The sequence below is a fragment of the Populus nigra genome, chromosome 17, assembly GCF_951802175.1.
Source record: "Populus nigra chromosome 17, ddPopNigr1.1, whole genome shotgun sequence".
Classification (NCBI taxonomy): domain Eukaryota; kingdom Viridiplantae; phylum Streptophyta; class Magnoliopsida; order Malpighiales; family Salicaceae; genus Populus; species Populus nigra.
In genome coordinates this window covers 11167247-11179394 of record NC_084868.1, presented here as the reverse complement: position 1 = coordinate 11179394, position 12148 = coordinate 11167247, and the positions used below count along the sequence as shown (strand labels likewise).

The 12148-nt window shown below is 35.0% G+C and overlaps 1 protein-coding gene across 1 annotated transcript; it reads right to left on the bottom strand.

Annotated features, from left to right (window-relative positions):
* Positions 1-2970: 2970 nt before the first annotated feature.
* On the bottom strand, positions 2971-4137 carry LOC133676964 (uncharacterized). The gene has a single exon (XM_062098786.1). It carries the CDS (start codon positions 3909-3911, stop codon positions 3315-3317), a length of 597 nt encoding a protein of 198 aa, XP_061954770.1. The 5' UTR covers positions 3912-4137; the 3' UTR covers positions 2971-3314.
* Positions 4138-12148: the final 8011 nt, after the last annotated feature.

The following is a 12148-nucleotide window of genomic DNA, read 5'->3' as shown; positions in this document are numbered from 1 at the left end:
AAACAAAAAAAAACTTATTAATTTACAACTTGCAAGGTAAGCACGCAGTTAGGTAGAATCTATGTCATGGGGATGTGTGTTTGAGGATGTATTTGCATTGGTAGCTTATTTAACGTCAGGTACTCTGCGCTCTTGTCATTTGCATGTTCTTGTATGATCATACAAGATTCATCAAGATTTCCCCTTTATGTACTGGGGTGGTACCTGTTTAGCTAGCTAGATTAATTTATGCCGGAGAAACCTATAATTAAACCAGGGTCAAAATAAAGGATTTCTCAATTAGGTCCATCGTCCACATCTGATGCATAAAAAAGGCATCGTCTTGAAGACAACTTGACAGGGAATGCTAACAAACATGGACAAAAGAATATAATACAGAAATGTATAGAACATTAGTGAATCAACTGGTAATTGTTTTTGTTTTGGGATGAAATTGAAAGTTTCCCTGTTAATTTATTACCCATGACTATCTTTTATTCTAATCTTTCACGCATGTCCTTTCTTAAAAAATTGAAGTAAGCTCGGTTTATGCTGTCATCAATTTGTGACAGTGGGCTTGTAAAGCAATTTGAATAAGGAATCTCACTGTCTGGCATACAAACTTAGCAGTGAGAGCATCTCACAGCTGCTACGTAGAAGAACCAACTTCCATGAAATTCTATAGTGGGCAACGAATAAACATTCAAGTATCCAAGGCATCAGCTGCTATGAAATTCAGTGTGCTGTTGGGAGTAGATGAATACTTGGCAATATATGAGTTAACAAATACACGTTTAATAGTCAAAAGATATGGAGAAAAACAAAATCCAGTATACTTTTGCACAATCACAACTGTCACGTTTAATAGACAAATAAACGTTTAAAAATCATCATCAGTAAACTTAATAATTTGGAAGTCATCACTGGGGTCTTTCTTTATTATCTGTTTTAGTCTTAATTAATGATCTTGTACTAGATTCTGTAAAGTATCACATTTGGCTCCACTTGGATATGCTGTGTTAATATATAGCTTAATTAGATCATAGTGATGGCTAAAACAGGAAGAGAGGGGAGCCCAAGAGATTGACCCTGTCCAAAACAAGGCTAAGCTCAGCACTGCAAAATGATCTGGCACGATTATCAACGCAGATAGTTACCTCTCTAATGATCTGAGATCATAAAGTGACATGTTACCCGCACATCTGCCATAGCTGGAGACATACTTGTGGTTAAAAAACTTAACCATCACTTTCATGACTAATGGAACTGGATAAGCGAGCTTACTTTGACTTTTAAGATGATAATTGTAAGCAGCAGCTTGGAGTCCTGGGCAAGCAAACAAGCCCTGGCCCGGGGTGGTTTTCGAATCGATAGATCATCAGTCACTTCGTCAACCAAACCGAATTTAATAATTACAAGGCCTGTTTGAGATGCCATGTCTTCAAATATTGAAGTTTGAAAGGGAAAAACTCTCAATTTACTCCCTAATCCCATCAATTCTTAGATGGGTTTCCATGCTAATGACGAGTTTCTCAACTAGGTTTCTCAAGTATGATACATTTCTCAATCGAGTCCACAGTTTTACTCTAATCTGTTAGCTTTTTTTTTTCATCATGTCATATATTTATAAATATATGGTTGTTTTTTAAAAAAAATTTTATTTGAAATAATATTAAAATAATATTTTTTTTATTTTTTAAAAATTATTTTTGACATTAATATATAAAAATAGCCTGAATATATATATATATATATATAAATACTAATTTGGAGAAAAAAATAAAAAAAATTCAGTTTTTTTAAAAGTATTTTTATAATGTAAACACAAATAGGATCTTAAAACTATGCACCAAGAGGATTTGATGCTTGTCGTCGTGCATAAGAGGTTGCTGCAATTCTTGATAAAATGAAGTAACTGATTAGAAATGCACGACCTGTTCAAGATGAACATGAAATTTATAGCTTGAAGTCAAAATGGACAATCACCCACTATATTATTGGCGACAATTAGGTTCCAACAGTTTTTAACTTTTCTCGAGGATGCATGCATCACTATAGAAATTAAACCCTTTTATGAAAAATGCTTCTCAAATAGTCATTGATTACTATCACGATTATAGTCCTAAAAAATGCTCGTCTTAAAAAGCTTGTGGAAATATATTCGCTTAATTAGCTGCGAGTATAAAAAAATAACTTTATCGTAAATAAGTTCTTATTTTATGGAGTAATAAGAATTAATTTAATCTTGTTAAAAAATTATCCCAACCCAGTAACTTAAATTGTTAATTGAGATTTTACTATATAATTTATATTATTATCTAACGCATCATTTCAAATAAAAATCCTTTAAACTTAAAATTTGCACAAACTCATATTATTATATTCGAACCCGTGACCGCATGGTCATTAAAGTTCTGATATCATGTCAAGAAATCATCTCAACTTAATATCTTAAACTGTTAGGTGAGGTCTCAATATATATATTATTTTCTAACAAATCTAAAATTACAAATTTCCTCTTATTTTTTTCTTAAGAAATTTGTTGTAGCCAGAACGCATTATAGTCTTAACATCGCACAAGGATTCAGAAAATATAAGCTGCAGTAGAAGTATACCTTACTAAACTGTAGCACATCTGCATCACTAAATGACTATAGAGTACTCTCTGGACACTTTTTTCACCCTACAAAGAACTTTAAGCATATGCTTCGACTCTTATGTTTAGGGATTTCCACGAGAAAAATCTCATATTTAAACCTTTGAGATGAACGGAGCTTCCAAAGAGTGGGGATTTAAAATCACAAGAGCACTATTTTTATCGTATAACTCAAAATCCGTTGTTGGATTTTATGTTAAATTAAAAGGTTGGATGCTGGAGCCTACACTAAATTTCAAGAACATAATCCCTTTCCAAGCTCAATATTGTGCATCCCATAAAACGAGGACAATGAAAATTATGTCTATTGAGATCCGACATAGAAATTCCAAAAATAAAAGAAAAAAATCAGAAAAATTATTGCAATGATAGATTAAACAAAACACACTTCCACCCCTGCAACCTGAAAGTTGCCAGCATTATCATACACTTTCAAGGGATCAGGAATTTCACAATTACCCCCTCCCCATCCCCTTCTCCATATCATGTACAACTCTCTAGGCCTCCACCATTTCAAAATAAAGCACAATGTCAAAAGCAAGAAAGAAGAACCCAAAAGGAAAAACCCCTTGCACCCCAACATGGCCATTATGTACTTTCCTCACCCCACCAATGTTCTAGCATAGAAGAATGGGAAAGCAAAGAAAAACTACAACAAGAAACAAAAAGACCCCTGCATTCACATGCTTCTAGCCATCATTGCTTGGAATCTCCTGTAGGACTCTTGCTTCTCCAATATAAACTTTTCATGGCAGTTTGCAATGAACAAATCTGCTAGCCGATTGATATCTTTCTCGATACCCTTAGGACCCTCATCGTCAACTTTCTCGTCTAGCCAATGAAGGTACCCTGAAAGCTGAGACTCCGTGTTGTCCTCGCACTGCTCATTTGTAATTATCGAGTTCCACGTAGAGTCATAGTAGAAATGGGAAGAAGAGAACCCATCAAGAACTGGTTCTGGCACTGGCAGCACATGTGAAGAGCACCAGTTATAGTGTAGCCTAAATGAGCCAAGGAATATCTTCTGATGCTTCTGCTTCTTTTTTGAGTTCTTCGTAGGGGAAATGAAGAAGTGTAAATGTTGGTTCTCTTTAAGAATCTCAATGACAACGGATTTTGCTTTGGATAGAGCTCGAACGATGCGGCACACGTGTGAGATGATAAGGGTGTGGATAAGGGTTTTGATCTTCATGGAGCTTAAGGTTGAAGATGGTGGCTTTTTAGAGAAAACTTGAAGAGGGTGCAAGTTTCTCAGATAGGATGGAGAGCTAACCATTTTTCTCTAGGTCTATAGGTGTGGTGGGGTTAATTTCTTGGGCATTGTTCGATGGCGTATATAAAGAGTCTTGATTACCTATTTGCCACTATACTTTTATCATATTTAAAAGGAATGCCATCCACTTTGTAGATTTCGTAGGCAATTTTTCCTTTCTCCTTTTTCTCAGTCATGCAATCGATAAAGACTTGAAATCCTGTAGCTATCTTAACTTCCCGCACTGCATATCATGACCCGCTTACATTTTTCGAAATGTCGTGGCACTTTCTGTTATTGATCAGTGTATCGAGGTCATGCCTATAACAGTAGAATTTAGAGTGCTAAAAACTAGAGATCCAAGCCTCATCAAGCTAAGGTCATGGCGCGATTTTTTTAATTTCAGTAAGCAACTCGAGAACGGCGACTAAGGCTTAATCTTCGCCGAAACCACCAGCCCAAGAAAATAATATAATGCGAGAATATGTTCTTCTCAAGTTAAACCATCAACTGCTCGAGCACTATGTGCATATTTTGGTTTATTACTGACGTAATTGTTGTATTTCTTTAACAAAGCTTAGTTTGTGTTCACATAGAAGAGGTCAAGCAGGTTCATTAGGACAGCCCTGAAATCTGGGAGCCTTCAATATCAAGGTCCCACTGAGACCAATAAATTAGAGATATATTTATGGAGAAATTAATTAATAGCATGTAGAGACAGTGAGGCTCATGCTCGATCCAAATGGTGAAATAGCATAGGAACAAAATCAATAATAACCTTGTAGATTTAATTTAGATCTTAATTGGTCCATCGAGCACTGAACTAATATTTAAGTAAATTTTCTCATGAGTTTACTACAGAGAGAAGATTATCAAATTTGTTGATGAACTACTAATTAATCATTCGGCAGACTAAACATACAAAAAAGCCAAGTTCAACCACCTTAACTCCCCGACCTGCATATGGCCTTTAATGGCTTTTTCTGCGTACCACATGTTTTAAAGAATTGATTGAATTATAAATATACATAAAAACAAAAACTTAACTCTCCATGGAGTGCATTATGTCCAAAGCAATTTAGTTAATTTGTCTTACAATTTGGTACAAAAAAGGACTTTTTGAGCAAGATACTGACTTCTAATGACTATAATGGTAGAAAAATACAAGAATCAGATTCAAGAGCATTTCCTAAATATTATAAAAAAAAATTAAATGTTTCAAATTTTTTTTTGAAAAAATTAATTTTTTTATTTTAAATTAACATTTTTTATATTTTTATATCATTTTTTTGGACATGTGGATGCAAAAACTAAAAAATATATTATTTTAATATATTTTTTAAAAAAAATATTTTAAAAAACAACTATTATTATTATATGCTCGAAAAAGATAATTTATTGCAGGTTTGAAAAAAGAAAAAAAAAACTTGCTAGTTGAATGATTAACACACAAAAATAAAGAAACGTGATCCAGTCAAATAAAGGAAAGACTAAAATATTAGGATGTCAATTTCCTAGAAACTAGGTTTTAACCACTTCCGAATACCTTTTCCTAAGAGATATGCTTGTCGGTATACTCTACCATGGTTTTAGTTCCCCATTCTCTGTAACCTGTACTCAAATTTAATATACATGGAAGAAACTTGCACTCTTCAACATAGACTAAGATTATCCTTGGAGCTTTCTTAAGTTGCTGGTAAAGAATGAAGCAAAAACGTTTTTCTATGATCGCTCAATCAATTTAATAACCTCCCGTCCAGTGGTTTTGATCTTCTCAAATGGGAGAAAGAAGACACAGAGAGGAGGGAAAGGGAAAGGGAAAGGAGCCCGTCAATTATCCTAATGTTTTCTATATTTGGATATGAATTAACGACTTATCATTAGATTTTTTTTTCCTTTCCTGTAATGAAATCAATTTGATGAAGCCATCAAGCCAACTGGGGCTTGGTAGAAATCTTTAATTAATCTCTATACAATACCATGAGAAAATAATGGTATAGTAAGGTATCTCCCCTTGGCACATGAAACAAAACCTAAATAATAATGATTGATGAAGACAACTTGCTTGCTATAAATTTTTTATATATGCTCCTATTTATTATTATGAGTTAATGATTTTATATTAAATTATCCCTTCTGAGCACACAAGACTATCCCATAGTAAGACAGAAAGTGAGCAAAGATTATCAAGGTATAGCCTAATTAGTACACTACAAGAAGAAGAAGAAGACGAGTCATGTTTATCCGGTTGCAAATTTATGACTAATTAACATTCAGTCACAAATTTATTTATTTTTTCAACTTTGTGACCGATTTGTGATGGAATGTTATTACAATTACAAATCAAGCAAATTTGGTCACAATTTTGTTTTTTAATTTTATTTTTCTTATGGCATCTGTGATCAATGTTGGCGTCATGAATTTTATTTTTTCATTGTGATCTCATCCATTCTATTCTATCTGAATCCCTCACTCAAACAAAAAATTATTCTCTTTCCCTCCATCTCTTACCCATCGTTTTATTCTTCTCCCCTTCACTTTTGTTTTAACATATTATCTCTCATTTTAATATTTAATAGTGTTAAATTAATTGAGATCAAATAGAGAAAGGAGGCTAGAATTCTGAACAATCTGTATATTATGAATGCTTAGTCTTAACCTAAATACAAATAGAGTATATATAGGTCAAACTGAAAGTACTATTCTACCCTTAATAAATAAGACCACATAAATATTATTTAACATCTCCCCTCAAACTCACGATGCGGCAGCTACAAACATCGAGAGTTTGCCAACCAGAAAACGAAAACGAGAGATGGAATGCGCCTTAGTAAAGAAATCTGCAATCTGCAAGGAAGAAGGAACAAAAGGCAAAGCAATGGTGCCATGTTTGAGATGATGATGAGTAAGATGACAATCGATCTCAATGTGCTTAGTGCGCTCATGAAAAACCGAGTTATGAGCAATCTGAATAGAGCTCTGGTTGTCACAATACATAGGAGTAGGATGAGAAAAGGAAATTCCCATATCAGCAAGTAACCAACGTAACCAAACAATCTCTTTGGTAGTAGATGCCATGGCACGATATTCTGCTTCGGTGGATGATTGAGAAACAATAGATTGTTTCTTGCTCTTCCAAGAAATAAGAGAATCACCTAAAAAGATACAAAACCCGGTAACAAACTTGCGATCTGTGGGATCACTACCATGATCAGCATCAAAGTATGCACGCAACTCCAAGGAAGAGGTGGATGAAAGTAAAAGACTCTGAAAAACTGTACCCCGAAGATATCGCAAAATACGAAGAACAGCTGCCCAGTGAACAGTAGTAGGAGAAGCAACAAACTGACTAACAACATGAACAGCATATGCAATATCTGGACGAGTAATGGTGAGATATACCAAACTCCCAACAATAGTGCGGTATAAAGTAGGATCTGTCAAAGGTAAACCATCAGAAGAAGAGTACCTTGCGTTAACCTCAATAGGAGTATCTACAGTTTTGTTATCAGTAAGTCTAGCCCGCTCAAGAATATCTGCAACATATTTCGACTGAGAAAGAAGGTAACCTCTAGGTAAGTATGCTACCTCAATACCCAGGAAATATCGAAGATAACCCAAATCCTTCATTTCAAATCGTCTAGCCAACCCTGTCTTCAAAACTGAAATACCATCAATATCATCACCAGTAATAATCATGTCATCAACATATAAAGACAGAATGATACGACCTGCATCAGTGCACTTAATAAAAAGAGCAGAATCATGACTGCTAGAAACAAAGCCAAGAGACGAGATCACAATAGAGAATTTCTCAAACCAAGCACGAGGTGCTTGTTTGAGACCATATAATGCTTTCTTAAGCTTACAAACATATCCAGAGTCATGTGAAATACCAGGAGGGGGTGCCATATAAACTTCTTCTTGAAGATCTCCATTAAAGAATGCATTTTTAACATCAAGCTGAGAAATATGCCACTGACGAACCGAAGCTACGGCAATAAGAGTGCGGATAGTAGTCATTTTTGCAACCGGGGCAAATGTCTCCTCATAGTCCATACCATACTGTTGAGAGTATCCTTTTGCAACCAGCCTAGCTTTGTATCGCTCAATAGACCCATCAGAATTAGTCTTGATCTTATACACCCAACGACAACCAACAACACTCTTACCAGGAGGTAGAGGAACCAGATCCCAAGTATCTGTCTTATGCAAAGCAGAAAGTTCCTCATCCATAGCTTGCTGCCAAAGCGGATCAAGAATTGCCTCTTTATAGGAAGAGGGCTCAAAGAGACAATGAATAGAAGCTAAAAAGGAAGTAAATGATGAAGAATAACAAGAATAAGCAAAATCTGGTAGTTTTGTGGACTTACGAATGCGGATGGACTGACGTGGAGGTGGATCAACAATCTCAGATGAAGCTTGAGGGGCTGTAGATGAGAATGGAGCTTCAGATGTGCTAGAGAGTAAAGTACCAGTACCTGCAGAGTTATGAGTACAAATTGATCGAACATAGGGAGAGGTATCATTACCAGAATCCTCAGAAAAAGGATCTATATGAATAAGATCAGATTTTGTCAGGCTATGAGTAGTGGATGAAATAGAAAAGAAAGGTATATGCTCAAGGAAGACAACATGACGAGACACATAAAGTTTCTGAGTTATTGGATCAAAACAACGATACCCCTTTTTACCTTCACCATAACCTAGAAAGACACAAATAGCGGATCGAGAGGATAACTTACTGCGTTCTACATGAGGACGAAGAACGAAACAAGTACAACCAAAAACTCTAAATGAGGAATAATCAGGGACATGCCCATATAACTTTTCAAAAGGAGATAGACCCAAACTATGAGAAGATGGAATTGTATTAATCAAACTTACAGCAGTAAGAACAGCTTCTCCCCAAAACTCACTAGGAACAAAGGCAGACAACAAGAGAGAACGAGCAGTTTCAACAATGTGCCTATGTTTTCTTTCAGCTACACCATTTTGTTCAGGAGTATATGTACATGAAGTTTGGTGGATGGTTCCATCTAAGGCAAGCATTTGACAAAATTTATTAGAGGTGTATTCCCCACCCAAATCACATCTAAAGCATTTGATCACAGCAGAATGTTGAGTTTTGATAAGAGCTCGAAAAGCTGCATATATCTCAAAGAATTCAGAACGATGTTTCATTAAATAAACCCAACAATAACGAGTATGATCATCAATAAAAGAGACATAATATCGAGACCCTCCTTTTGTGGAAACAGGAGAAGGTCCCCATACATCAGAATGAATCAAATCAAATGGTGAAGATGAAACAGAAATACTTCGATTAAAAGGTAAAGCAGAAAATTTTGCCAATTTACATCCACTACAATCAGAAATGTCACAAGTTTTCAAATTTCCTAAAGCTCCTGTGGATGCCAAAAATCTCAAACGAGAAGATGAAACATGACCTAGACGGGAATGCCATAAATAAAAACTAGAAGATGAAAGACTCAAACGAAAAGAAGACAAATCAGCAGTAGCAGCAGCAGCGGTAGCAGCAGCAACTGGCACTTTTAACTCATCCAAAATATATAGTCCATTCTCCCTACGGCCTGTCCCAATCAGCTTCTGAGACTGCAGATCCTGTACACAACAAAAAGAACCAGAAAACATGACTAAATAATCACCAGAATCACATATTTGACCAACAGACGCAAGATTCAATTTGAGTTTTGGAATAAGATAAACATTAGGGAGAGACAAGTGAGGTGTGACAACAGAACCAACACCTGCTAAGGGCATGGGAGTGCCATCAGCAGTCATAACAGGAATGGAGGACAAAGGGGACACTAAGGTAAAAGATGAGGAATCTGGAGACATATGATGGGAAGCACCAGAATCCAAGACCCATTCAGAGTGTGACATACCTGAGGAATTATGAGGCAACTGACCTATGGAAGAAGCGGACATTGCTTGTGGCTGCAAGGAGAGAAACTTTTGAAATTGCTCAGCCAAAGTATTAGGATCGGTAATAGAGCCTGGGGAAGCTAATGCTGCAGTATTGTGGTGTGGTGGTTTATAACCCTGAGGTGGTCGATGAGCATTAGATTGTGACTGACTGCTAGACTTCCAAGCTTGATTCTGCTGTCTCAACTTAGGACACTGAGCCTTCCAATGACCTTTCTGCTTACAGAAACTGCACTCATCAAAGCCAACCCTTGTGTAAGGCTTGTTCTGATGATTAGAGAATGGCTTAGAAGGTACTGCTAGTACAGAAGGATTTGAAGCAGAAAGAATTCCCTTTTCAGAATAAGACTGAAGACGTATTTCTTCAGCCAATAACTCACTGACAACAGAGTCAACAGAAGGCAGTGGAGTACGATGCAGAATTGAACCTCTAAGTCCTTCGAAGTCACTGTGAAGCGCTGTTAAAAACTGTACCAATCGTTGCTGCTCTCTACGCTCAATATAGGCACCACATGCCTTTAATTCTGCTGATTCTGTAAGAGCCAATTGATCCCAAAGATCTGTCATAGCAGAATAAAACTCTTGAATACTCATATTCTTCTGATGAAGAGCTCGTATGTCATTTTCTAATTGGTACTGTTTTGCAAAATTTGATTGCGTGAATAACCTTTGCAGATGATCCCAAACCTCTTTTGCTGTCTCATACTTCGCCAACTGCGTACCTATCGAATGCTCAACAGAATTGTTGATCCAAGTAATGATCTTTGCATTATTTGCTTCCCATGTATCTATCAAAACAACATCCCCCTCCTCAATATTCTTAGGTATTATATAAGTTCCACTAACATACCCCCACATCTTCTTACCCTTAAGAAAATTCCGCATTACATAGCTCCAATACGAATAGTTCTTCCCATCCAACCTCACACTCACAGACTGAAGCGAATCATCTCTTTCAGTAGCCATAATTAACAATCACAAAGAACCAGAATGCAAAAGCAGCGGAAAACAAAATACCAAATTGCAGAAACTGAACAGAGATTGCAGAAACTAAACAAATATCTTCTCAAAATTAAACGATTACTCCAAAACACAAAACTAATTTGCAGAAACTGAACGCAAATACCAAATTGCAAAAGCTGAAGGGTAGATGAAATACCAAAATAATTGCAGAAACTGACAAAATTCCAAATTTTGCAGAAACGGAAGACAAAATCTCACTCCAAAATTTTTTGCAAAAGTTGGATCCGCGAACTTGTGCTTGGGATTAAGCCTCGTTTCATAAAACCAGCTCTGATACCATGTTAAATTAATTGAGATCAAATAGAGAAAGGAGGCTAGAATTCTGAACAATCTGTATATTATGAATGCTTAGTCTTAACCTAAATACAAATAGAGTATATATAGGTCAAACTGAAAGTACTATTCTACCCTTAATAAATAAGACCACATAAATATTATTTAACAAATAGCACATTCTATCTCAATCATCATTTAAGTTTCTCATTTAAAGGGATTGAATAAGAATTATTTTAAGATTTTTACTTCATTATTTAGATTAAACATGATGATGGAGTTAATCTCCAAAGAAAATAAAAATGTATAATGTTGTTAACAATTAATATTAGTAGCAATTATTTATTAAGATCAATTGGTGACTGCAAATTCGGTCTTAAATTCCCTTCAAAACTAAGATTTTAAATTCCCTCCAACATTCAGAATTTTAATTTACACTCAAAAAAATCCAAATTTATGATTGAAAATCTGGTCACAATCGTTTTTTGAAAAAATAAAATAAATAATTTTGTGAGAAATCAATCACGAAATTGAATTGTGAAGCACTTTTTGCAATTTGGTCACAAAATAAATTGTGCATGATTTTAGACCTTTTATGACTGAAAACTTGATCATAAAAAACCTTTTTTTTCTTCTCAATATAGTTTCATCTTTCTTCTCGAGAAAATATTACAAGTTCGAAATAATCATCCCTCCATTAAGTAAAAAGAAACATTTCATTCAATTGTTTAGATTACTTGAATTGTAATAAGAAAAGTTGGGGATCTAATTATAATATATATACAAAATGACTGAAAAGATTTAGTAGAAGGAAAAAGTAAATGTAATTAATTTAGGCAAGTGAGTGAGTTTCTTTTCAGTTTTGGAAATAGAAAATACCCTTTTGAGTACTCATTTTACCTCCTATTTCGATCACAATTTCAAAAAATAAAATAAAAATAAAATTATTTTAAATGCAATTTGATTCATTTATGATCATTTTATATTTTTTGACCATTTTGATATCATCTTTGTAT

What these genes read in the sequence shown, in the direction of transcription:
- LOC133676964 (XM_062098786.1), bottom strand. Translation starts at nt 3,911, where the DNA reads ATGGTTAGCTCTCCATCCTATCTGAGAAACTTGCACCCTCTTCAAGTT.